Below are 26,912 nucleotides of genomic sequence, written 5' to 3'. Positions count from 1 at the left end.
GGGACAGTCCACATCCTTGCGATATGGAGTTGGGAATATTGCTATTTTTCACAGGCTAATTGGCTAGACAGTGCTGTCATCTAGCGGTGTATCTGGGGTGTGCGCGGGCCAGCTTATACAACGCACTCATAGTTTCCTGCACAGTAGCCTACAGTCATGACACGGAACAAAGGAGGATGTGCACTGACCCAATGAAGCATGGATATAGCTTCCTGTTATTATAATTTACTTTATATTGCAGTTTTGATTGCGCAAAGCAGCCCAGTATCCATCCAATCAGATGAATCAAAATATTACTTACATAAATTTTTCTAATGAACATATAAGACAGCCCAAAATATATGGTGACTATTTCATTTCTGATTGCAGAAATAAAATATTTCTTCCACTTATTCATCATAATTTAATGTCACAATTACTTGCTCATCCATTCACCTGATAAGTGGGCTAATGTCTATGGACCCGGGGGTGAGCAGGTGTCCCACTTTATCACTCATTTTTATTAGCTCTACTTAAGTCAACTCTAGTTTCACATTAGCAGATATGGCGTAATGCATGCCCTACTGAAAAATAAACAGAATAATACAGGAGCCTTTGACATGATCATAACTTGTAACTTGCATAATTGGGGTGCATACATTTCTAGGTTAGAAATCAAAATTTAAGATAGGTCAGCATTGGTAACCTGTCCCACACAAACATACTGCCCCACATTTGGTTTCTTGGGATTTGGTCATTCTAAGAAAACCCCTTGAAACAAATGGACTGTTTGCTGTTGTGAGTAGAAGAAATCTTTATTAGAGGAGAGGAACATTAAAGCGCGCAGGTGAGCCAGACAGAAAATGCAAGAAAGAGTAAAAAAAAAAAAGAAAGAAAAAGTGTTAATTTACATCTTGCAATTTAGCAGTACTGATAGAGTAGACACTCATTTTTCCTCACAGAAGTATAGCCACACAGTTGATAACAGACCATGTACCTGTATTATGAACCAGCAGTTTCATTAATGAAAATTCAGTGTTTTACAAATCAGGGCACAATATCACATGGTTCAAAAATTTTTCCTGAGTTTGCACAGACTGAGCCTCCAGTTCATTTTCATACAACTAACAATGTTACTTTTCACCTGATTTTCAGTGACCCAGGTAATTGTACAGCATGTCAGTTTGGGTAGAATATGGGGAGGAGAATTTTAATCTGCCTTTCTGTAAGCAAAACCCACAAAAAAAAAGTAGTCCCTTTGTTACCACTGTTGAGATCTGTTTTTGTGTAGCTAGAAATATGTCATACTTGTTTCCAAACACCTTTTGAAAATGTCTACAACATACACTAATTAAAGTATGAAACACAATGAAATGAAATATCTTTCGTGATTCTACAGCAGAATTTGTGCAAAAAAAAAGAAAAAAAAAGAAAATGTCCAAATTTCAAGAATTAATAACAGCTGTAAGATTGCTGCTCCATAAGCATGCACAGTGCATAATAAAACATACCTCAATAAAGAGCATGCATTTAACAAAAAAATAAAAGTAAGTATGATAAAAGAAAATGTCCATCCCTCCATCCAAGAAAATGTATTTAATATTAACCAAACAATGAATGCAAAGAGGAAGGATCAAATATATGTTTAACCCACGGTTATAACAGCTAGTGGGAAAGTGAGTTTTATATCATATATATATATTTTTTGTCTTAATCAGGTAAAAAAAAAAAAAAAATGATGATGTCCGTTACTGAAAAAGCTTAGTGTGGTAGGGTTACAGCAGAGGGAGCATTCCTCCTGTCCTCTCCTGGGTTTCCTGTTTTTCTCCTTTTTCTTCATAGTCCTTTACGTCTTCCTGTGTTTGCCCTGGACCTGCCAGCAGCGTCTCAAATATCACATTCACTTCCACATCTTCCCATCAAATTCTGGATGAGGAGGTGAGAAAGGGACATCAGAACACCAGAATCGAGTAAAGACACGACTTGTGTTTATTCACTGAAATACACCATTTCTGCTCACCGTTATTGCAGTCTTTAGCCATATCTCGCTCTTTCAGTAAGTTGTTTTTGTACTCTGTCGATTAAAGCAGGCATCCAGAAAATGAGAAATAGAAAGCGAAGTATGTTTAATTAATGTGTCTGGGTGAAGTTTACTGCACCTGAATTCAAAGGCTCTTGGTTACAGGTCTTCAGCTCTGTGCAGTCTAAAGCTATTTCACCTCTAGTGATTCCAGCTCCCCTGTGAGGAAATTAGCATTAGATTTAATGTAAAGTTAAAACAGCATAACAATAACCATAGGAGAATGTCTTACCGATGGGATCTACCCAGCTCATACTCCAGCCCTGTAAAAATAAATAAATAAAATCTCAATCACACTGTAATAATAAAATGCAACTATGATAAATATGCTTTTTATGATGATAAAAAAAATGACAATTGTTATACAAGTAAAAAAAACAGGAGGGAAGGCTATATTAAAAAAATACCTCTCTTTTTGCGCCGTCGAGTCAACACAATGACAGCAATGACGATAAACCCCAGCAGTAGGAACGTTGCCAGGAAGTAGCCCAAATGCTGCATGAAATAACTCCGATGCTCAGGGATGAAGACATTAACCACATGTGGAGTTTCTACCCCGTCACCTAAAAAAGAACAGGAATAAAATCAAACTGTTTCTTGAATAAACTACTTAACGCATACAAACCCTATGAGAATAACTGAATATTACACAATAATTATCAAGCAAACTCATGAAACCCTGAAAAAAACAATGTAATGTGTCCCATGGATTTTATTCTCATATTTTAAATACAATTTATCGTCTTGCTACATTGGATTACAATAATGGCAATAAACAAGGATCAAATTGAAATACAGTTCCACACAAGCAGAGATTTTTATTCCCCTAATGGCTCTTTTTCATTTTGTTTCCAAAAGCAAGAGACTGAAGGAGGGAGAGCAGAGAGTTAAATGTCAAAACGCTGTTTGGCAGTAATGACTTCCAGACCTGATGTCATGCAGCTGTTATTTTTTTTTTTTTCCCCTCAGAAAAACACAGGCTGACCAGAAAAGAGGAGAAGTGTGAGGGAAGAGAGACAAAGTCTGTAATGTGGTCTGTCTGCATGTCTGAATTACTTTTTCATTTAAAGTCGCTCTTCTTACAAACACAGAAGCCTGGTTTGTGCATGTATGGAAAATAAAGCTGTGACACCTTCAGCAGAGTTCATCAGTGAAGTCTACCATCTGGCAGACCGGCCGAGTTTCACAGTGACCTGAACTGTCTGGAGGCACCATCTAGATAGTTAAATATAATTCTAAAAATATAACAAAGAGAAAACTGTTTATATCTTCTTATATATGCCAAACCACAATGTACCATATCACAGCTACTTTTGCAAAAAAAGAAAAAAAACAACCCCTGAAAGCATATTTATAGAGGTGTTGTTACTGACCAGCAATTTTATCTATTATACATATAAATTTTGTTTAATATGTTTTCACTTTCTAGTCTCTCGTTAGCAGCTCAAAAGGAAACGCTTAACTAATGAGGAACTAATGAGGAAAACATGCAATGTTTTATCTAGGGCCATGCTTTCAAAACCAGCCAATCAAGGAAAAAAAAAAATTTTGTTCATCCATAATTACCCACCTCCTCGGAGGGAGCTAGCTTATACAATGATGGCTGATAAAGCTGTCATTGCATAATGTACCTAATATGCATAAAAATACAAAGACATACCCAAGGTAATTGTCTCTACAGTAAAACCATCCAGAGGAGAGCTGTAGCCACGGTGTAGCAGTGGTCCATTAGCATTTTCTTGACAGATCAAGTGTATGCTATCTCTCATTTGCCTTTCTTTTTTCAGCTAGTGGGAAATGCATCATTTGCAAGTCAATGAAACAAAGGGAAGCATCTTCATTTTCAGAGTTTGGCATTTCTCTTGAACTGGTGACAGTTCACAAAATGCTTCCTTCATGATTACAAGGAATAACATTTTTTTCATGTCATCACTAACTACGGCATTCAAGTGCAAAGCTGTGAAAACTTCTCATGTCATTTGTAATGGCAGAAGAAGGCCAGCATCAGGGTGAATACATAACAGATAACTGACAAGATCAGTAAGGTGTAAAAAAAAAAAAGAGCTAAGAGGGAAGGATATCAGGATTCACTTGCGCATTTCTTTCTAGCATAACTTATAGGGTTTTTAAATGGGCTGTCATTTCTTTAAAGGGAAGGAGAATCTATAGTCTAACACATACTTTCATACCCTCCCCTTACTGTGTCACAGCTGGCCCAGATGTTGAACAGATGGGCCAGACTTCCTTTAACTGCTGGTAAACACGACTCTACCAGAGAAATGGAGGAGAGACTGGACAAAAAAACAAAGAGGTGCAATATAACAGGTCTAGATTCATTGGTTTGGACTTCTGGGAAAATGAGGACACACACACACACACACACACAGGATGTGACCATCCACTTCCAAAAGTACTAGATGTTGGATCCTAACATCAGTGCAGCTAAAATGTTTAAACAAAGAAAAAAAAAAACAGCTCTAAATGAAACAGCTTGGTTGACTCTTTGGTTGCAGACAATTGAAAACTAATTCACGGAGAGAACTCCTCAAGCAAAAGATCCAAATAGATGTCTCTACACTCCTTTTCAATCTGCAAAACCGAATCAATAACAGTAGAGAAGAAACTGAATCTTTCTTTCTTTCTTTCTCAACTAACTAGCTTCTGCATTCCTTGAGCCTCCTCCCTCTTCAGCTCAAACACAAAAACAGGGAGGACTGAGGAGAAAATTGGCAGGAGCAGGAACTGATTTAACTGACCAACTATGCCTATAAATATAACAAAAAAAAAACAACCCAGGAGCGGTCTTCTTTCTCTGTGCACAGTTCAGCCAAAAAAACCTTATGGGAAAAACCATTTACCATGACTACATTCTGGAAAAACAAATTTCCATGGATGTTTGTTACTTACTTGGTTCTGGTTCGTCATTCTGGAAAATTCTGGGTGCTGGAGTGGAATCAGACAGGAGTGGAGGTCCCACAGTGAGTCTGAAGATGCGCCTCTCATGCAGACCACAGTAGTGGTGGTGTAGGTGGCAGGAGTAAAGGCCTTTATCAGCAGGTCTCAAGTCAGAGATGTACAGTGAGAAGTCTCCTAATGTAAAAGCATCCTCTGCCACACTCATCTTGCTCTGTGCGAAGAGAGGTCCATAGTCCCGACGTTCTCCGGAGGCATACAGGTCCACCAGACGGTCAGCCTTATCAGGACGCACTCCAGGGGGCTGGAAGTCCCAGTGAGCCACCTGCTGCTCTTCCTCCTGAAGACCCTCTCTCCACAGGGGGCGCCGGTTCACACAAGGCAATACCACTGAGCTGCCCAACAGGACCACAAACACAGTCTTCTCTCCATCCCAGTATCGTTTCTCTTTTCGAGCTGGAAACACATTTAAATGTAATAAGATTTAATCTGCATCCCAATTCAAGCAATATACACCAGGTGTTTTTGATCAGACGGCCTCACCTGACTTAGTGACATTAAGCTGGATTTGAATGGACTGGTGAATCTGGCAGTAGTGATGGTGTAAATTACAAGTATAAACTCCTTTGTCAGTCGCTATCACATCTGAAAAGCAAAGAAATAACCATCAAATGAAATTATAAATAAGCAAGAACAATGTTCATAGTGCTAATGGAAAATAATGAAGTCTCACTGTTGATAATAAGGGAGAAGTTGCCATCGCTAAAAGCAGAGTCTGGGACGGAAATGCGTCCCTTGTTGAAGCCGTTGTAGACCCGCTGCTTGGCCCCAGGCGACATGTCCAAGACTCGCTCCACGGCATATCCTGGGCTGCTGGGGGTCAAGTCCCAGTGCACCACCCTCTGACGGTCCTTCAGTCTGTCCCGAGTCCATACCATGCGGGGGCTGTGGCAGGGTAGGACGGCCTTAGATCCTGCAGGAAGAGTGATGTTCTTCGCCTCTACCACTACACCAAACCCGCTGCTGCTACTCTGTCCCCAAGCTTACATAACAAATAAACACATGTATTAAAAAAAAAAAAAAGTCAGTGCAGCAATGACAGAAAGTAAAGAATCAAAAATAATATACTACTAATAAAAATGTCTTACCTCTTGGCAGGAAGAGCACAGCAAGGACTGAAAAAAACAAAATCAAGACTGCTTAGAGTTTTATCCTACTGATTTTAATTCATACAGCCTGCTGATGCTTCATCATATAGATTTGTCTCCACATATTTACAGCAGTTTACTGATTAAGTCTTGAGAAACACTTCAAGCGCTTCCACCCACAAATTCGTTGAAGTGCCTGGAGAGTTTAGCTTTGATCTTGTACTGACCCAACAGCGAGCAGTTTGGGAGCCTGAGCAGTGGGTTCAGTGAGAGGACATGCTTAAAAGAAATAGAGGAAAACTGAAGAAACAAGCACATGGTGAAAAGGTAAGATTTTAAAACAGAAGTTCAGTAAAGGACGACAACAGAAGACAAACAAACCAGATGTCAACAATATACTCTGGAAATACATTTTGCTGTTTGCATTTTCTCACTCTAGGGATTTCCCGACAGCACATTTGCTATTTCTAATGCATTTTTCCCACAGTTCTATTTTGCTGTCTGTTTACTGAAACGCGAGAAGAGGTGCATGCAGCCAAAGCATACAGAGCCACTATTCATCCTGGCTGCTGCTGGCTTGTTGCAAGGCCGTGATCCTGAGGGGATGAAGAACCAGGCTCTTATTCAGCGCGCTCCAGTCACACTACCAAGTGTCAAAAGTCTAGGAACATGACCAAACACCTGTGTGTTTTCACTCTACTGGTACTTGTTATTGTAAACTATAGAGACAATGTTATTTTTGTGATACAATGAATGTGTTTAAAAATGTTTCATGCAAATATGGAGGCAAATCAACAAATCATCATAAGCACGTCAGATTTTAGAATGACCATAAATTAAATTTCCAGGAAAAGTTTCAAGAAGAGAATAAAAAAGATGTTACTGACTCAGCTGTGTTGACTTCCTCTGTGCGGGCTATTTCAGAGGCCTGAGGCACTCAGGCTCTGCCCCCCTCCTGTCTTAAACTGGGCCTCAGGAAGAGTTAAAAGACCTCTGCCTGAGGATTTTAAAGTATGCACGTATGTATACGGTACTAAGAGGTCAAAAATATCTCCAGAAATCAGACCATGAAGCGCCTAAAAAAAAAAAATCAATGTAAAAATATACTGAGAGCCAGTCTGAGTGAGTTAAGTGAGATAACATTGGTATGAACTGGCTCTGGTTAAAAGCCTGGTGCTGGAGTCTGATAGCAGTATTTTTTTTTCAACCATGGCAAGGAAAGTATTTAGACTTACTGAACTTTTTCCAGGTGAGTGAGTGAGTGGAAACTACTGCAGAACACTGAAAGCATCAAAGGATTATAACCCTGATACTGTTCTTGTAAATCTGAGATAGCTAAACTTTTCTGAAGTATTTCTCTTCTTTTAATATCTGCTTCCATGCAAATTGTGCTTTACATTTGACAGCTATATTTACTATACAAGCTACGGTTTAAATTATGCATCATATACTATGATGAGTTCAAGTGGTAAGTTATAGATTAATCTACCCAAAAGTACACAGATATTGAATGAGCTCCACCGTAACCAGCCACAGTGCACTTTCACATAAATGCATGAAGAGTATTAAGCTAGGGATAGAGATACCTGCATAACAATCGTGGAAGATATTTTTGATTGATTTAATACATTTACACACAAAAGTGGGCTGAGTAAAATTTTATTTGACTACAAATACTTATAAGTATACACTTGCAACACAGGCCATTAATTGGTTTTAGAGTTGCAGGTATGTGGTATATCTTCATCATTAGGCTATGAGGACATCTCTGCTACTGTTCATTTATGCAGTAAACTCAATAACACTTCAAGCTGATGACTTCAGCACACACACTGGGATCAGAGAGGAGACCTCATCCTGGAAAACTTTAGTGGCTTTTCTACTGTAGGGCAAAAACTTTCCTGCAGATGGTAAAACAAAGTGTTCCAGCCCCTGTAATTGTCTCTCATCAGACACACACAGGCCGTTGACTCACGAGGCTGCTTTAACAATAAAGCTTAACGAGGGGTTATTGAATTACCAGTGATAATAACAGACATTTGCCAAATGTAGTGCAACATCAACCGCTGTCATTTTACTCCCCAAATTCACATTCTGAATCACTCATTAAAATGTCATCCCTAAGGTAAAATAACAGAAGATTTTAGGTATGACTTAAACATAAAGAATTAGTTTATGCAGCATAAAATCTGTGATTCATGGATGTTGTGTGAGTGTTAAGTTTCCTCACAGCCCAGTCACAGGTTGAAAATAAATCAAATAAATCTGTGCTGCTGCAGACTCAGCTAAACATACACAGATTGGGGGGGGGCTGACTGTCCTGTGGAAACATTGTAGTAGCACAGATTATGTTCAGCAATTGCATATTAAACCACTACAAACATGAATCATTTGTGCATGGACTGCTTTCTGCAGATTTATATGGGTTGCTTCTTCATGTGGCAGCACCCCACCTGTGGACAATCAGTTGAGGCCTATAATTTCTTCCACACTTATCATGTTCAGATGATCTGATGATGGCGCCCAAATGTCATGGCTGCCATCAGACGTCTCAGTGTGTGGGCATCTTCTCTAATTTTCTGCATGACAAATTGGGCTCTGGATTTCGGGGGATTGCCTGCTAGGATTTTCCAGAACACGAACAGTCTACCTTATCGTGACCTTGTCATTTTGTGCCATGAATGAGTAGCTACATGTTTACAAACTTGTTTGCGTCAAAACAGCAATTCTAATCTTTTCCATGCCCTGTCGTTTTGTGGCCGTTCATTAAGACGGATCCAACCATCCCAAACTGTGTTTATGATAGTTGCCCCCCCCGTCCGGACTCCAAAAGACCCATTCGTGGTGAAACAGTCATTACTGACACATATAATGATTGGCTGTTGGATTGTGCTGACTCTTCCACTCAAACCGCAGTTAACTGGAAACACATTGAGTTGAAGCCATAAAAAATCCCAGAGTCACAAACTATGGCCTATCTACTGTACGAACAGGCCGGGGTTAGTCTGAACCATGCTGCGTTGAGTGTGCTTGATCTATTTTATTTTCAAAACTGAGTATTTCGAACAAAAAAACTCGATTTAAACAATTTAAAAAAAAATTTCAGTCTTAAGAAAACACACAGGACATCGTTTAATATCGTGGATAGAGCGATATTCAAACCTGCACGATGCTTTAAAAATAAAATAAAGAAATTGGCTAAATTGTGAAGACCTTTGGGTCATCAATCCAAAGAAAATTAACCCTATATGGGTTAACTAAGCTTGTAAAAACTAAGTGTTCAGCAAATAAAAATGATGTAGGATTTAAAGCTGAACATAAAAGCTTCCAAAAGCTTTCTGAGAAAATATTGAAAACGACCAGAAAGAAATTTAAGTGCAGCAAAGCAAACCTGGCAGTCTGCTTTTGTTACCGACTAACCTGGATGCAATTATGACACAAAGAAAATTTCATCTTCTTTCTTTCTCTCTCTTTTAAAATCGAGACGACTTGTGCACTTACTCTGAAGGAGAGCCATGACAAGGAGCATCTTCTTCAGTGTTGTCAGGAGATGTTAAAGCCCGTCAGAAGAGGTAAGCGCATCAACTGATCAAACACTACAGCGCCTGAAGTTCACCCAGCAGCAGCAGCAGCAGGACTTTGTTGTGTTCATGCAGACTGGAGCCCACACAAATCCCGCCCTCCGAAGCCAGTGAAACCCAATACTGCCACAGTTTGGTGCTAAACTCATCACAAACACGCGCACTTTTTTTTTTTTTTGCGTGTGTGGTAAACTAGTGTCCCAACAGCATATCAGATTATGCAACATGCACTAAAGGTATCCAAATATACTCACAAGGGCAATCGGTCTCCATTACTTTCCGTCATTCCCAAAGGGCTTCACAAGCCTTTTAATATGAGTGACAATTATTAGATAAAAGAGCATCTTATAATGAAACAAATGATTTGCATCTTTAAAATGAAATATGAAATGACAGCTGCAATTGATGTGGTTAAACTGGCATTAATTTTGTTCCACGTGTCCAACAACAAGAGCTTTTTTTTTTCAACGTTGGAAACTTCCACACCACTTTCTTCCTTTGTAGGGTATTTGCAGCATGAACGACAGTTGTCATACTTTGCACAATACTGCCATCTACAGTATAAAAAGTTAGGTGCAGCAGCTGACAATGGCACAATCAGCCTGAAGGTAAACAAATACCAGAAAATTTAGACAGAACACCTTGAGCTTCACAGAGGGGGATCTTTATTAGATTATCTACACCATTATTTGACTTCATCACTGAAATATGCTTTAATTAAGCTGAAAAGCACAGACAGCAGGTTGATTCTTACAAACAGTGTGACGTGTGATGTGCAGAGTCATCCAGAGTAAAGGATGTGACAGACTTTAATCAGTGTTTTTCAGTTCCTTCTGTTTCCATACTGTTTAATGAAGATCTTAGGTGCGGTCCATCCCTCTGGAGCCTTCTTCAGTCCAGCCCGCTTCCAAATCTTCTTCAGATCCTCCTCAAACCGTCTCTGTAAAGGATAAAGACACAAAGCTCGCTGTTTTATATTTGTCTAGCTCTGTAAAACTGTTATAACTCTTAAAATAGCACATTAATAACCATTAGGTAAGGCTGTGCCAGTAATAATCATCATGATGAATTACAAGGAATAAAACAATTACAATTTGTATCATTACTATTGTTATCAAACTTCAAGATGTCATAAGGGAAAAAGGAAAGAAATAAAATGTCTGACAGATGTGACAGAATCCTTTTTAATCTCCAAAAAGAGAAAAGCCCCACCTGCTTCTTCTTCCCCCGGCCTTCCAGCACCCTCTTTCTCAAGAATTTAGTCCGTTTTTGCAGCTTCTTATATTTATGTCGGTTCATCTTCCGCCGACGTATCTCTAGAACATTCTTACATGTGAGCGGTGTTATTGTACCCTCCCTGTCTTCCAAAACAGGGACGGAGACAGGTGGCAGCACCTTCTCCTCCAGGAGCTCTACATCCTCCTGTGGCTGAGTGGACTCCAGCAGCGGAGGAAGAGAGTAACGCAGTGAAAGCCAGCTCTCCAGGGGACTTACTGACAGTTTTCGTGGTATAAGAGCCTCGTCCAGTTCCGGTTCAAGTTGGATCCAACGCGGAGGACTCCTGTTGTCTGCCGCTGTTGAGTAGTTTGCCAGTTTTTGCTGAAGTGAAGAGCAGTAAGCAGAAGCAGCTGGTTGTAGAAATCCATTCAAAGTTTCTCTATGAGCTTGAAGTGCACCTTGGCATTAAGGGAAACAAAAAAATAAATCTAAAATCAAATCTAATCCTTTAATTAAATAGAAATACAGTACTAAATGAAGGGACAGACATTTGTTCATACTTACAAGTTGCTCTACGTAAAAGGCCGAGACGAAGGACGATCTTTGAGGCAAACATTGTCAGTGATCATCCAAACAAGGTCATCAGGAACAGGCTGACGAGTCACTGGTCCTGTGGGCAAAAAGCAAAGTATGGTGTTAGTCAGACCTGCCACAGCTATCAAACTAGTAATGAAACAGTAACTTCAGGCATCAAGTAAAATATCAGTTTTTCTGACAATTAGTTTCTGGAGACCACTCTGTGACCCCCCCCGGCAACTACCAGTCACTAGGGAAAAATGTGTATTCCCCCACGCCATCCACCTAGCATATGAAATTCTTAACTTCAGCTGCCTCTGCTGGAGGTCGCAAAGATTTTGGGTTGCTGAATGGTTTCTAGGCCTGTCTGCCAGGACTTTAGGTTCCTTAGGCTTACGGAAAACTCGTTGCCGAGGAAGACTGAAAGAGGCACCTGAAACCTCCACAAAAAACACCTAACATTCAACTTTATGTGTACTGTCTTGTCAAACCATGATGTCTACAGCTCAAAGAAATTTATGATAAACCAGAAAAAGATCAAAATCAGAGAAAAAAAAAGGGGGTGGGGTGTCTATGAATTTGCTGGGAGTACATTTTAAATGACTGAAATTACTGCAGATGAATGTTATGTCATTGCAGCTACAGTGTAGCCAATTTAAGCCCACTTAAGTCACATCAATGAAAGACTACTGATAATAATGCCAACAATTTTAATGCCTTTTTTTTGTTTGTTTGTTTACTGATTTTGTGATTTATTCCACAGACAAAAATACTTTTGTTTTAATTTTCCAACCATATAAAAAAAACATGACAACATTTAACAGAATGTATTACCAGATGTTGAAACTTGTATTCTACTACAAAAATGTTAAACATTTTGACCCACTATCTTGCTGCTTTCTGTATGTTAACCAGTAGGTCTGACTGGTTTATCAAATCCGCGTGAAAGCTGCCTTTAGCCATCGCTGCTTCAAGAGTTACCATGAGCGCTGAGAGGCTGTGAAAGGATTTTATAACTTATCGAAACGCAGCCATAGTGTACGAAGGCGTACAAATGTAAATAAAACGACCTAGACGTAGGATTGCAAAAAAAAAAAAAAAAAAAACATCAAAATTAACAGACCACAGACGATTACTGTATTCTGCAGCGGCCGGCTAGCCCATCATGGCTGATTTGGCAGGATAACCAGCAGCTCCGCTTACGGTGCGAAAGCCTCCAAAACGAAGACTTCTGCCTCAATCTACCTGACAACATGCTTATAATCAACTCATTTAATTCGCGGGAGAGTTCGGTTACCTAGTATTACTGTGACCAGAGTTCTCGTCTTCAATGTGACTTCAGATACCAACCTCCGGTCCGTGTGACATAATTTGTTTTCCCTTCCGGTTTCTCAGAGCTGAGAAAGGTTCCGCCGATTACAGTCGTATTACAACTTTGTCTTTAAGATTTAAGGCTTTGCTTGAAACAAAACACCTATTATTATTATTATTATTATTATTATTATTATTATTATTATTATTATTATTATTATTATTATTATTATTATTATTATTATTATTTTTTTTTTTTATTATTATTTTTATTATTATTTTGAGGCCAAGTCTATCCTCACTACCATGAGGGTGTAATGTTCATTTGTACATGAGCAGTGTTGAGGAGGACCTGGAGCTCTTATTACCAGGTATCTTGTTGGTGTAGTCTTCCATCCCTTTCTGGACCAGACCAAGAGCATCTATCACCTGTACTCTTGCCGCTTTCATGTCCCACCTGTTCTCAATTTCTGCTTCTAGGTCTTTATATTTGGAGTATTTCTATAACTTTCAGAGTGGGTGTTTCTTTCAGTGGGGACAGGCATGCCGTTCAGCAGATAAGTTCTCTCCTTGTCTTTGTCAAGTAACTGGGGTCTGTTGGTCTGGATTGGTCAGTATAGTAGCCTCGTCACTTTCATCATTTTCTTAGTAGTATTAATGTATTTATTAGTTGTTAAGATTAGTTTCGGAAAGGCTCAAACTCTTCTACACCCTTAGGGTCTTACTGAACACCTCTTCACAGAGAGCCAAGGTACTATTGTTGTTTATGCACATATTAATTTTTTTAAAATGAACCAATTCGGGTTTTATGCTACTAATAATGTGATGAATTTTCAGACACTTATTGGCATATGAAACAGAAACATCCAGAGTGTTCCAGACTTTGATTTTCCCATTTCTCTTGTAAATATGTACATTTCTGATACTCATATGGCTCATTATTGCTGGGAAATTTGGAAACAAGTTTCAGTGATGGTTCAGTTTTATTTCCCTTTAACTCATTAAATCTGCATATGTGTCTTTCTTCCACATGGCACAGTTGCATAACCAGGGAATTCTCCACTTTTAGATTGCTCTAGTTTTGCAGGCTTGTGGGCAACCACATCAAATCATTTATTCATGGGAGTTTCTCGCTTAGCTTTCCTTTAAGATGGTGGGAAGTGGAACACCTACAGTATTAAGGCATTTCACAGCAGGGATTTTTTTTTTTTTTTTTTTACTATGTAGCATTCAGAAAATTACATTTGTGTGAGAAGAAAAGGACACAAAGAGGCTACACTTAAGCAATGAGCTTTCATTGAGTGGTGTAATGCAGGACAAGAAATATATAATAGTTCTCAGGGCATTTATTTACAAAATAATAATAATAACATCAAGGACAAAACATTCATGTCACTTCAAATCCTGCTGCCTGTAACTATTTGCTTCACTAGCTATACATACACCACCAGTGTGCAATATAAGGCAACTGAAATGATCAGCTGGGTGCACCATAAGATTTCCCTTTAACAAAACAGTCTGAACAGCTTTGAAATTATCTTAATTTATAAAACTCTCTCAAAATATTTAAAATTAGAGGTTATGAAAAAAAATGCAAATCATTAACTTGGCAGTATTTGGTAAATCCATGTTGAATCAATGGCCTATACATTACACATACAGTCCTCAACTTAATATCTATTTACAAATTCAGTAGTGGTATTTAGAGCTTTTTCTCACTTTAAAAGGAAATAAAGATTCACCGTTTCATTAAATATCTGCATTGCAAATTTACTGCACTCAATGAGATCTGACTCCTCAAACAGACAGAGCTTTACAGATGACAACAATACAATCCATGCCAACGCAACACAGACAGTACAAGCATATGACTGGCTGCTGCCGTTTATAGTCACCATAGAAGTACAGCATAAATACTTCTTTAAAAAGAACCAAATTGATAAATAAGAAGTATATTAGAGAGAAAAAAAATAGCATAATCTTAAGACATATCTCCATATCAACATTTAAGACAGACAAAGCAGTTAAATCACTCATTGATTGGTACAGTATATTGATACATTAGCAGATTTTACAGATTTATACCACCATTTTTTAAACTAGTGTGCTTAAAATGATTCTAAATTAGTTTAGCTTTATTAGTTTCACATTTAATCTAATACTGCTCTCCCATTATTGGCTGTAGAATATGTGAGTGAAAAAAGTGAGGTAAAAAAAATGAAGGCCCGGGAAATTGTTTAAATTATAAGGCCATTTTAAATTATTTACAATACAACGCTATCTCTACCACCACCTGTAGTGTTAAGTTTGGAAGCTAATCATGGTCACTAGAGCAAAGAACACACTTATTTGCTGCAACTGTGTTTGTATTTTACCTGGAAAATAATCACGTTTAACAGCTCCAGTAGAATTTTTTATCACATTGGACATTTAGTGTCAAAATAGTCAAATCTGATTCTAAATATTTGGTATTACATATACATTAGAGATCTTCATCAAGCCAATACCTTGGTAGATTTGATAAAACCATCCAGGCAGTTCACTTGTTGCAGCTACAGTCCTTCTTATAATCTCAACAGAGAACACAATAGCACTGTCTTTACCGTGTATAGCCAGCACACCTCGGCTTTAACAAGACAACTAAGACAGGGTAATATGTCTTACAAATAAAACAATTATATTGGTGCATTCTGAAACAAAGGTCAGGTTTTAAAAGAAAAGAGGCAAAGGGTGGAAGGAAACAAAACTGTGCAAAAGCCGGCCCCTCTTTGTGCATCATCCACTCCACTGTCCCCCAGGTTTCTCCAGGTGTGCTGCACTCTGGCCTCACTGCGCAGCAGACTGGCCAGGCTTTGCCTGCTTTTTTTACTTCTTTTTCATCTTCTTTCTCATTCTTCATCACTGGCGAATGCTGGCACTTGTTTCATCTCCCAGAACGATCGTGGCTTATGGGAATGCTTTTGGAAAAGAAGAAATTTCTGGTCAAAACTCTTGATACAAGTATAAGAATGTATTGCTAAAACATCTATTTACTTTCTTTTTGTTTATTCCCCAGTAGTGTTGACAAGGATTGAGCATTTTTGTTTAATACAATTGCATTTGGAAAATGTGTTTCTGAAACATGTGTGCATGGTAAATCTGGGAACTAAAGCCTTTAAAGTGTAGCGAGGAAAGTCCAACCTGAAGATGGAGATCCAGGACACTACCAGGTGAGAGGAGCTAACAGTTCTGCACACAAAGCAATAAACAAACAAAGAGAAAAAATCAGCAGCAGCACTAAAGCAGTGAAGCAGAGCCTGTACAGAATTGGTGCAACAACTCAGTGTGCACAATTTGATCAATCTTACAGGAGAGTATGCATTGTTTTAGTGTCTGTATGTTAAGTGAAAAGAATGGTGTGGAATAACACAAATTAGAGGTACAGGATTTTAGTTTAGAGGAGGTGGCTGACTCACTGATGAGGACTGATGATTGTGTGATCGTTCCAGTTTCACACGGACGTCTGTCCCCTTTCCTCGATCAGATTTACCAGGCCCTGAAGGACAGGTTAGCAGTGTGTGAAAACACTCACAGATGTCCACTGCAGCATCACATAGAAAGTTCTATAAATATTAAAAGATATGAATGTTTTGCATTTGAAAAAACTTAGAAAGAATATATTTCAGAAGAAATAAGTAGTCAACTATATTGCATTTCACAGAGGTTAGATGAAAGTCTGTACTTGCTACTTAATATACTGAAGTGATAGATGCTAATTAATTGCTCTTGCAAAAAAATGACTCACTATGAGCAGTCATGCATTGAATCCATTAATTATGCATTACTTAACCATGTGTTTTCTTGACTCTGTTTATTTTGCTAATAAACAGAGTCAAAAACAGTAAGCAGATAAATTAATCATCTAATGGAAAAAAAACAGTTGTAAATACACAGCTGCAAATATCATTGTTAATTTTTACAAACCTAGGAAGATTATTTAACTCTTATGTTCTTTCCTTTGAACTTTTAATGAGTTGGACCTCGTTCTCCGAGCGCTCCACCTCTCTCACCTGGGGAGCTTCCATGACTGGTGACAGTGGTGTTACTGTTGCTGTCCTCCAGCCAAGTGCCGTAGGTGAAGGAGTCTCGCTTGTGCGGTGTTCCAGCAGATGACAGACTCTCCTGGAGAGTGTGCCAAGGAGACCAAAAAAAAACATATGTACATTAGAGTGAAAGAGGAAATGAATGTGATAGCCTAAATGCACTTGTCTTTTCTAAATGCAGTACACATATGGAATATACCGCTTACCATGCCTGTGTCATAGTCCTCTGTTGCCTCCGCCTCATTTTCCTCCACCACACTGGCGAAGCTGCTGGCATTGGAGGACGAGCGGGAGAGGTCGTGAGCCTCGGGGATGGATGGGGCCCTGCCAACAAGATAAGAACTACACCCTGGGTTAACCACTCTCCAACCTGATTTTATCTCATATATAGTGATACAACATACTGCCCTAAGGGAGGATTACTCAGCAGCTACACAGATACAGGAATGGTGACACGGGGCATTTAAAAATAATCAATGAACATCCATGTGATATGGTAGTGGCTTGGTTATTATATATACCTGTTCTTGGTGGTTGTGAGCACCTCAGGAGAGCTCTGATTGGATGAGTTGTCAGATTTGGGATCTTGAGAGACGTGACCACTGTCAGGGGTCTTCTGAGTATTTGGGGAGTTATCTCTACTGCTACTAGGTAAAAATATTATTAATAATTAGCAAAAATGAATAAAGCTATTATACATAGAAGATGTTGTACAGGTGTATGCTTTGTAAACATGTACAGGAATCTTGTCTCACCTCTTCTCCTGGACTTCTTGAATGTTTTCAATGCCAATGGCACTGCTTCGCCGGGAGCTGAAAGGACCAGACTTTTTCCTGGTTGGGCTTTTTCCTGGGATTATCAAAGACTGACAGGGAAAGTGGACAACCGGTCAGTGTCAGGGACAAAATACTTCTAGCACCTTGTATAATAAACTATGTTCAACTCAAGAGCTTATCGGTTTAGTGATTTATTACTGAAGGGAGTTAATGCTTACTTTGACCACTGAACCATTCATTTTTATTGCACTGTATCATAGAGAACACTTTGGCAAAATTTCAAAAACAAAATTATCCTGAATTACCAGGCTGAAGAGTAACACTGCTCACTCCAAGTTGTCACTATGATGAAAAAAATGTTAAAATATGCTTTTAGCAGCTTAATGACAAGCCCTAGTAGCAGTCTTTCAGCCAGAGCAGGGCACACTAAGGCGGGAGATGATAGATGGGTTTAAAAGCTCCAGAGCCTAACACTAAATATGCTTCCTCAGCATCTGCTTTGTTCATTCAATCTCCCTTTTAAAGCTCTCAAAATGAGAACTTGAAAAAAAAAGCCTGTTATTCACTGTGGCTTCAAAGAGCAGTAGGGAGGATTCTTTTTTTCATAATTTCTCTGTAAGGGGCTCATTAAATTATAAATATTCATCATTTGGAAACAAATATAGAATTAAGCACACTGGAATGAAAATAGAGTAAAACTACAGCAGGTGTGCGCATACTGCAATAAAGCAAAGAAGAAAATAAGAATAGAAGTGATTCTACAATATAAATCTACATAAATCTGTAACTACAAATATATATATATATATATATATATATATATATATATATATATATATATATATATATATATATATATATATATATATATATATATATATATTAGTCTAGAAAATTTTAAAGATTGTTGGACTTTTGGACTGGAAAATGTGCAGGACTATGTTCACAGATTGAAAAAAAGCCTTTTAAACAATATATCCTCTCTGTAGCACACAGGCTCTGCTATACAGAATACACATTAGTGAGCTGAAATGTGCAGAGAGACGTGTTTCACTATGACGCAAAGGAGTCATGCAGATAACAAAAAAAAAAAAAAAAAAAGCAAAAGAGGGAAAGCAAGTAGTTAGAGAGTAGTTAGAATTAGACATGAACCTCTTCTACTGTTCCTATCCCTATGGCACTGCCTCGGCGTCCATATTTACTCGGACTTTTGCCTGGGACAAGCAATGACTGATAAAGACAGTAAGACAGAAAGAGACAGAATAAGAGAGAAGAGACAGAAGAAAGTGCCAATGACATATGACAAAACAAAGAGAGTTGGGGAAAAGGGGGAGGGGGAAGAGAAAACATGAGATATATGCAAATACATATGAGATATCATGCAGTAAGTCATGTCGTCCGAACAAACTACAAAGCACGTGTTAGCTGGAGAATACAGGGGGAGATATTTTGGCTCCATGGGTGCAACACAGGCAGCTGAATGGGAGAGAGAAATGATACACCAGATATGTGAGTTGTATGCCTGTGAGAAAGAGGATGAAAAGGGAAGGTAAAACAGCAGAAGAGGACATACACTGTGTTATACATTAGGAATCAAATCAAGGCAGGGTTATGAACAAACTGTAAGCTCTTTAGTAAGTAAGCTCTTTAGTCATACTCATTAATAAATGATGGTAGTTAAAAGTTATGGTTTGTTTTGAAGACAACCACGCATGAGAGTCCTGAGAGTGTCAAAACATTCAAGACAGAAAATGTTTACAGTGTCAAAATTAACTTAAATTAAATTAAATTAATCAGTTCATTTAAAGTATACAATTTCCCACAACCTCTTAACATACATACATATATATATATATATATATATATATATATATATATATATATATATATGTCAGACAGGCCACCATATGCAAAGTCACAATTGATGGAAAACCTCGTAATTGCAAATAGGGTCAGGGTCATGTTTAACTTTCAATTGGAAAAAGATTTGAAAAAGACTGTATATAAAAGACGGACCTAGCTTCCACGTCTGAAAAGTGAAGTCAATGCACAAGTGCTTTAAACATGCAGCCAGCAGTTAGCAATTCTTGTGGTTGCGAAAAGAAGTCCACTTGCATGGAAGTGTACAGGAAATCAACCCTTGGCTCCCTTAATCCATGCACTAAGTTAACACGTTCCCAGTTAGTTTTTGGTCTCACTCAGTCAGTCAGTTGTAGTTCCCATGATGCTCTAGAAAGAATATAAAGCAGGATATGCTTCAGAGTGGGCCTTTCTTGTAACTGACAAGCTATGAGTGTCCCTCATTTTTATAGCGGGATTTGCTCCACGCTCATGGCATGTAGTTTCAAAAAGCTCAAGGCTTTAAAAATGGGACTTCAAACCAACCACATGGTGGCTGTGTCTGCCTTATATATACAGCTTATATGTGCACAAGTCAGCTGATCACAGTGTTTGAGTATAAATCATTTAAAGAGAAAAATGCCAACAAGATTACAAGGTTTTCTGCTTATGACATAATTTGTTCATAATCAAACAGAGGTCCAACATACGCACAAGCATTAGCATGCACACATACACACATACATTATATACACAGTCACACAAAGACAACTCAACCCATGTTAAAATTTAAGTGATCACTCATTAACAATGCAGATGCATGGACATTTAAATAATGTGAGCACAATTAGAACAAAATGCTTTAACCCATTCGCCTGGTGTCCTACACATATCCAGCTTTATGACATTTAAGTCAATCCATCTTGTAGTGGGTAGACAATGTGCAACCTTTGCAATGTGACAGCCAAGTTTAAGACTCAGGCATAATTGCTTCTCTCATCCAAATGTGCAGTCCCTCTCTGTGGGAAGTTAGTGCAGCAGGCAAGTGAAAGAGAGGGGGTATGAACTCTGTTAGAACTGCAGGGGGAGGCAGAAGCAGCGAGGGTCACCTCGCCATAAGTACTGGACGAGTGGGACTGTACTTACTATCCCTGGGAATTTGGGGCTCTCTGCGGGGTTGTTGTTAAAGTTGCCGCTCAGGCTAGTGGAGAATGTGTGTGGCTTCTTGAAAGTAAGACCCATGGCATCCACAGACTGGCTCCTGCTGCGCATCACCCTCTACAGAGAGACGAGGAGGAGGAGATACATTCAGATGGCGCTGACCCCTCTGACCCCTCGGTATCAGGCCAAGAGAAGCCTCGGGGCTGTCCCTGAACACTGACCACTACAGGCAGAGAGCACTGGCCAGATTCTGATTCTAACAGGCAAGAAAATGACAGAGAACACTAGTATGCTTCAGTGCCTGAAGGAGGTTCAGATGAGTCATTTTTATTTAGGCAGGTGGTAAGAGAAGAGAGTGGGAAGTAGAAGGGCCAAGTGGCTCACAGATGTCTGACCACACTGAGTTTAATCACAGCCAGAAGAAGTTTAAAGCCCAGTGCAAGCATGAAACAACATGGAGAGGCAGAGGCATCTGATGATGAAAGGAAACATATCCATTCCCTCCACATTCCCCATATCATGACACATGACGATGACAGGATCATATAGATACGTGAGCAGTGGCACTGATACGTGGCAAATCACAAAACAGCTAGAAAGCGTGAAGAAGAAAAGCTGGGAAGCAGAGAGCGGTGTGTTCCAGAAGGACAGAGCAGCAGAGCGTCTTTTCATTCAGATACAGATTCAGATAAAACTCGTACAGCTCAGTTTGCATACAGAGAAGAACAAAATAGAAATACTGCCAGAGAGAAGTCACACTGTTTATGTTCACATGAAAAAACATCTGCCAGCAGGTCAAAAGGGTTATTAATCACAGATGCCACTTTACAGGCTAATAATAAAATGTAATATTACATAATAATAAAAGTTTGACTGGTTTGACATTTTGAGAAATATACTAATTTACTTTCTTGTTGAGAGTTAGATGAGAAAATCAATACCAGTCTCAAATCTGTCTGCTATATAAAGTCCCAGCTAGCATTGGGTTATCTCAGATCAGCATAAAACCTAGAAACAAGGAGCATACTGGCACCTCTAAAACTTGCTAATTAATACATTACCCAAGGGCAGAAGTAGCTGGTTTTGCAGGGTGTAAAAGAATTGATTTGTCTGAGGAAATTGTGTGAGTCAGGTAGAGCTCTCTTTTATCAGCCTTTTTGCTAAGCTAAGCTGCTGAGCTTGAATTCAGTTCAGTTCCTTTCATGTTGAGCAAGTAAAACTTAAAACTACAGTTTTTAAAACACGACTTTGTTTATGCAAACAAGCTCTGAAAGCTCCAGGAAGTGAGGCTGTCGGTCTGAAGCTCCAGCCGCTGCTCCTGCTTTTCCAGTTACCTTAAAAGACTCAAAGAAGCCCCCTCCTCCAGCGCTCCCATTTTCCAGTTTGTCATCCTCTCCTCCAACACCCATTATGGCCTGGCTGTTTACATGGAGCTCCTCATAAAGGGTCTCTAACAAGGCCGATCTTGTTCGCTCCTTAGGCAAATGACGCAGAGGTAAGTAAATGACATTTTTAAGGGTCTCAAAAGACAGAAGATGTATTTAAATGTTTCTAAAACTTACCTCCAATTTGGCAAATTTCTCAGCTTTGTAGCAGGCATATTCTGCATTGATTAGCTTAGTAAAAAGGAATTCATGGAATTCAGGGCCCTGCAAAAAACAAAAAACAAAAGCAGAGAGGTAAGGCATCCTGTTGGAAACTAAAAGCTAACCAGTGAGGTCAAAAATACTCTTACTTTTTACTCTTACCTTTTTAAAGATAGCAGGGTTTGGGAGGGCAGGGCCAAAGAAAGGTACATCATCCCGTGCTGTCACTGACACCTAGAAAGGAAGTTACAGATGAAATATAACAAATGTTTTCAAAACAGTGGAAAGGAGAGGAAGTTAGAAATGGGTTACCTTGTAGAGAACATTGTCAGAGCAGGGGTTGACCACTTGGACTACAATGTAAGCGTGGAGAAAGTTGGAGGCGATCATGTCTGGTACAAAGGGAGTATTTTCTTCTTGGAAAACGATGGCCACGATGTCATTTCCTATGTGCCTTTTTCTCTGCAACTGCAAGACAACGGCCCAAAAGCAACTTAGTGATGACATTTTTTGGATAAAAGAATGTAAATTGTTATTTTCTCATGTAAGTATTGGCACAATGAAAGGAGACAGATGCTAAGCATTGGAAGAAATGTATGAATGTTATGTAGTTAGAGAGCCAAATGTGTTATTTTAAGACAAAGTTAATGCTCCCTGGAACTGAGCTGGAAAAACAACTCATAACAATACAGAGAATTCTAAGCAGCTACACAGCATTTGCGTTGAAAAAGAAAAGATGAGCTAAATCTTCTTTTCATACCCAAATGTCTTTAATTTGTAACACCAGATAAGGGCTAACTCTAAATCTTAACTCAAATTTAATGCATTAATAATAAAGAAATAATATTTGTATGAGTCACCACCAGGGGGTGCTGTTTCCCCAGTGACAACCTGCATACAAACAGTTTGCTCAAAGTAGTCTCTCCTGCAGGAGAGACTGAACATACACATATTGTCTAATCTCTGTTTGAGGTCAACATAATAGCAAATGGTTTGCTGTCTTGTGCTGATCAGTTTTTGTGTGAATATGTGAGAAAAAAGCATAAAAAAAGACTTGGCTGTGCGAGCAATGCAGCGCTACATTTCAGCTGTAAATCACTGCGAGGAATGAGCGCCGCTCACATATGCAAACACTAAAGCATTTTTTGAAGTAACATGTCTTGACTACCAGTGAGTTTTATTTTTCTCTTTCTTTTTTGTAATTATGCACTGCAGGCTTTTTGCACAACAGGGATGCACATGCAAAATACGGTTCTGTGATACCCAGAGGGAACCTGTCTGACTGTCGCATGAATCATAAAAGGTGTGTTAGGCTGGTATTGTATTACAGTACCTGCTGCGTGTCCCCCTCTGTGTAAGGCAGTTTTGTGGACACATGAAACATGACCTCTTTGTTGCGGTAGTTGCAGTAGACAGATTCTGTGCCAGTCTGCCCGTGAGTCACATCTAACCCTCCTCGGAAACTGCAAGCACACAGAACCATGTCTAGGAGGATATTCTCCACTATCACTGCAGTAGTGTCACCATCTTTCATGCAGCTAGCCTGATGCAAATTGCAGTGGCATTATGTTATGAAATATTAGATGGAGTATATCGAATGCTTTCAAACCACTGGAAGGACTTTACCCTTTAAAGTTATGCAGTTCAATTTTCTCTCCCAGAAACTCCAAGAATTCTACAAAGGCAGGACTCTCTTCATTGTTGCCAAACAGCTCTTCCTCTGAAGTCTGTAACAAATAATAATCATACAAAAAATGAATTGGGGCACAAGCTATTTGCAAAATGATGCGAACAGTTTGCATGACTAGTGCATAATTTAGAAAAAAGGTGCCTAATGTCAGCATTAGAAGCAATGCTTAAGGATAATGTCTGAGAGTAAAAGTGAAAACTAATCATAACAGGTAACATTTTTTTACTAAAGTGTCAGCAGTTCTGCAACAGATCATTAGGGTCAATAACTAGAAGCAAGAGAGTGTGTATCCAGAGTGTGTTTTGCACTTTAGTTCAAACACACTGCATCTGCATCAGACACGGCAGAGGTTGTTCCAATTAATTCGAAAAGTTGTTATAAATGAATATTTAAATGGCTTTGGGAAAAACTGTGATTGTGATTAGCTGTGACGGACAGCTGATTATCTATTGTCAGAGTGGTGATCTGCAAACAAACACCTGCTTTAAAACAAAGGCGTGAAAACAATGACTGGAACAAGTTTCCACTGCATTCTGTGGGATGCAGAAAACACATCTGCATCCCACATCTGCATCCCACCTGAATAGAGAAATATTTTAAGTGATGAGCAGAGGGTCTTTCCCATCTTTGTGAGAAGGCTGTGATTAGATAATTTACTACATTTAACAATACATTTCAGTTTCTGTAGCATTTGTAAAATCAGCAGCAAAGATCTCTGCACAGTGATGTCTTCATTTGAAGGTAGAAAAGCACTCAACAGCTCTTCTGCCACCCCACGTAGTAAACAAGAGGGCTGTGATTGCCTCAGAAAATGAGAGGGTGCGCTGAAAGCACACACAATGACTGGGCTGAAGAGAAAGCCATAATTAAGACCAAGAAGGGCCGAACATAATAAGCTTCCTAAAAAAAAAAAACAAATCCAACAATACACCATATAATACATGCTCATTGTTCTTGGAGTGTGAATATATTGGATGCAAGCACTTCCGCAGCACCGCCTGTGCACCTGATCACATCCAGGCTTTATTGCTTACCTGTCCAAACTTTTGATAGACGACCCCAAACTTAAAATTGTTGTTTATCACATGTTCATCGAAGGTGACAATGAGTCTTGAAGCCTGCAAAAGTTACAGATAGAACAGAAAATGTCAAGGATATACTGAAAATTTGGACAGTCATGACTGGCTGAGCAGCTCAAGACATTTGCTGGAAGTCATATTACTCTATATCGCTGACTATATTTATTAATATTTATCTGAATATATATATTTTTTTTATTTTGCTTGTTGCAGTCGTTCTTCCTGTTTATTCAAGCTATTATTCTGCTGATAGTGCTTCAGTAGAAGGGTTTGATGATAAAAACCTTCCCCCTATTCAGAGATGCACTGAAAGGTTGATCTGAAGCTAAGATGAGGCTTGGACAGCAGGATATTGTTTAAAACAGTTGTGAAAGACAGTGACCTAATCCTCAAAGCGCACACTTTTGGGACAGGAAAGAAAACCTGAAAGTCTGTGAACCAGAACTCACTTTTGGATAAAGGACAGGATAAAAGCGGTCCACGTTGACCTCTTCACAGACAAGCTTGGATTTCAAAAAGAAGGAAAATAATGTCAGAATGTGCTTAAAGTGTCACAGGATACACACGCACGCACGCACGCACACACACATAAAAAGCCTGGCTTGTTACCTTGGCCATTTGGACTACATTTGGAAACTCTGTCAGACAGGAAATGGGGATCACATCATGGTAGGTTTTCAGCTTGGTCCTGATGAAGTCATAAAGTAATTAGTAATTAGTTTTTATAGCCATACAACATAAAACAACATTTCTCAGAATCTAGATGGTAACGAGATGATCCGGTATGGACCATGATCAAACTTCGCCACCCTTGCCTATCTTTGCCTTCTCTCCCTTCCACAATCCCCACCCACTCACTGGCCTAAATAGTCCATCTGTTACTCTTCTGTGGAAATGACGGTGCTGTTGACACTCTTGCTGGCTTTACGACTCTTACGATAACACCCAGGGTGGATGTGTGTATCTAGTCAATGTTGCACATTTCAGGAACAAAAAAAAAAAAAAAAGATTACTCTGCATCTAGCTCTTCTTGATCACAATGGAGGTGAAATCTTACATATTAATTTCAGATCATGATGTGCACCAGGCAGACTTAAACTGTTGATTTTCTCAGACAATTAGGCAACATTTCACTGAACCCTGCATGAAAATTAAGCATTACCTGAGCATCAGACGCAGATGTTCCTGGTCACCAATCACCTCATATTTTAGGGAGAACACCAGATGTCCAAGGGCACTGTCCACTGAATAGTAATTAAAGTGTTCCTGAGGTCACAGTGTACAGAGACCACCATTAGTATCTGTCATAAACAGGCACAGATGTGCACAACACGGGTGCTCCAGTTAATACATTTCTTATCTGAGTTCCTTTTTTTCCTTGTCCTCTGCTACATGTAATCAAATTTGTTTACTGGTATTATGTGTTTGTAAGAACACTTGCAAAGTCTAATGCATCTTCATTAGCCACAGTGTGTGAGATGCCAAATTGTGTTTAGTATGCAGGGATTTGCTTATTTCCTATTCGTCTCGTTACTATAATGAGCAAGAAGTAATGTGAAATATTCCATGAGAGCAATGAGACTCATTTGAGGAGTAAGGAAGCTGTTATTACAAGAACATTCATGAATATGACTTTGGCAATATCCTCTGTGGATGAAAACAAATCTCTTTAAAAACTGTAGATTTTACTTTATTAGTAAGTAAGTACCATTATTAATGCTCCCATCACTGTAGTTAATTGCAATTTTAACCATAAAATGTTAGAAAAACTAACAAAAAATTAAATTAAAAGCAGAAAAGTAATGAAGAGTACAAGCCAAGCTGTGATGGACCAAAGAAACAAGCCAAGTTCACTAGTCAGCAATGATGGAGATATTTAAAACTCATAGAGCA

At 38.9% G+C, this 26,912-nt stretch overlaps 3 protein-coding genes across 7 annotated transcripts in view; all 3 read right to left on the bottom strand.

Annotated features, from left to right (window-relative positions):
* Positions 1-784: 784 nt before the first annotated feature.
* On the bottom strand, positions 785-9,753 carry LOC115783069 (matrix remodeling-associated protein 8). The gene is made up of 10 exons (XM_030733711.1): positions 9,622-9,753; positions 6,121-6,147; positions 5,706-6,014; positions 5,516-5,617; positions 4,967-5,428; positions 2,467-2,622; positions 2,292-2,322; positions 2,139-2,218; positions 2,000-2,053; positions 785-1,905 (listed from the first exon to the last, which is right to left on the bottom strand). Exons 1-10 carry the CDS (start codon positions 9,647-9,649, stop codon positions 1,880-1,882), a joined length of 1,275 nt encoding a protein of 424 aa, XP_030589571.1. The 5' UTR covers positions 9,650-9,753; the 3' UTR covers positions 785-1,879.
* Positions 9,754-10,349: 596 nt separating this feature from the next.
* On the bottom strand, positions 10,350-12,877 carry aurkaip1 (aurora kinase A interacting protein 1). Of its 2 annotated transcripts, none has more exons than XM_030734043.1 (4): positions 12,793-12,877; positions 11,484-11,589; positions 10,914-11,377; positions 10,350-10,641 (listed from the first exon to the last, which is right to left on the bottom strand). In XM_030734043.1, the coding sequence occupies exons 2-4, from the start codon at positions 11,533-11,535 to the stop codon at positions 10,525-10,527; spliced, it is 633 nt and encodes a 210-aa protein (XP_030589903.1). In that variant the 5' UTR covers positions 11,536-11,589; positions 12,793-12,877; the 3' UTR covers positions 10,350-10,524. The 2 variants fall into 2 exon arrangements, with proteins under 2 accessions (XP_030589903.1, XP_030589904.1); XM_030734044.1 differs by lacking the exon at positions 12,793-12,877 and adding an exon at positions 12,619-12,770.
* A 1,235-nt stretch (positions 12,878-14,112) lies between these two features.
* rap1gapa (RAP1 GTPase activating protein a) overlaps positions 14,113-26,912 on the bottom strand; it is a 44,835-nt gene continuing 32,035 nt past the window's right edge. Inside the window, exons 8-26 of one of the 4 annotated variants that reach the window (XM_030733162.1) lie at positions 26,182-26,285; positions 25,629-25,707; positions 25,469-25,522; positions 24,975-25,058; positions 23,877-23,977; positions 23,584-23,713; positions 22,563-22,718; positions 22,413-22,484; positions 22,227-22,313; positions 21,999-22,139; positions 20,650-20,781; positions 18,817-18,894; positions 17,644-17,753; positions 17,410-17,535; positions 17,095-17,230; positions 16,856-16,967; positions 16,262-16,341; positions 15,987-16,034; positions 14,113-15,763 (exon numbers count right to left, since the gene is read on the bottom strand). In XM_030733162.1, coding sequence (XP_030589022.1) covers positions 16,026-16,034; positions 16,262-16,341; positions 16,856-16,967; positions 17,095-17,230; positions 17,410-17,535; positions 17,644-17,753; positions 18,817-18,894; positions 20,650-20,781; positions 21,999-22,139; positions 22,227-22,313; positions 22,413-22,484; positions 22,563-22,718; positions 23,584-23,713; positions 23,877-23,977; positions 24,975-25,058; positions 25,469-25,522; positions 25,629-25,707; positions 26,182-26,285 — 1,791 coding nt within the window. In that variant the 3' untranslated portion in view covers positions 14,113-15,763; positions 15,987-16,025. The remainder of the gene's footprint in view (positions 15,764-15,986; positions 16,035-16,261; positions 16,342-16,855; positions 16,968-17,094; positions 17,231-17,409; positions 17,536-17,643; positions 17,754-18,816; positions 18,895-20,649; positions 20,782-21,998; positions 22,140-22,226; positions 22,314-22,412; positions 22,485-22,562; positions 22,719-23,583; positions 23,714-23,876; positions 23,978-24,974; positions 25,059-25,468; positions 25,523-25,628; positions 25,708-26,181; positions 26,286-26,912) is intronic. The other 3 variants (XM_030733163.1, XM_030733164.1, XM_030733165.1) reach the window with 3 other exon arrangements.

This window comes from Archocentrus centrarchus, chromosome 7 (assembly GCF_007364275.1).
Source record: "Archocentrus centrarchus isolate MPI-CPG fArcCen1 chromosome 7, fArcCen1, whole genome shotgun sequence".
NCBI lineage: Eukaryota > Metazoa > Chordata > Actinopteri > Cichliformes > Cichlidae > Archocentrus > Archocentrus centrarchus.
The sequence above is the reverse complement of the archived record's forward strand: the minus strand, read 5'-3'. Positions and strand labels throughout refer to the sequence as shown.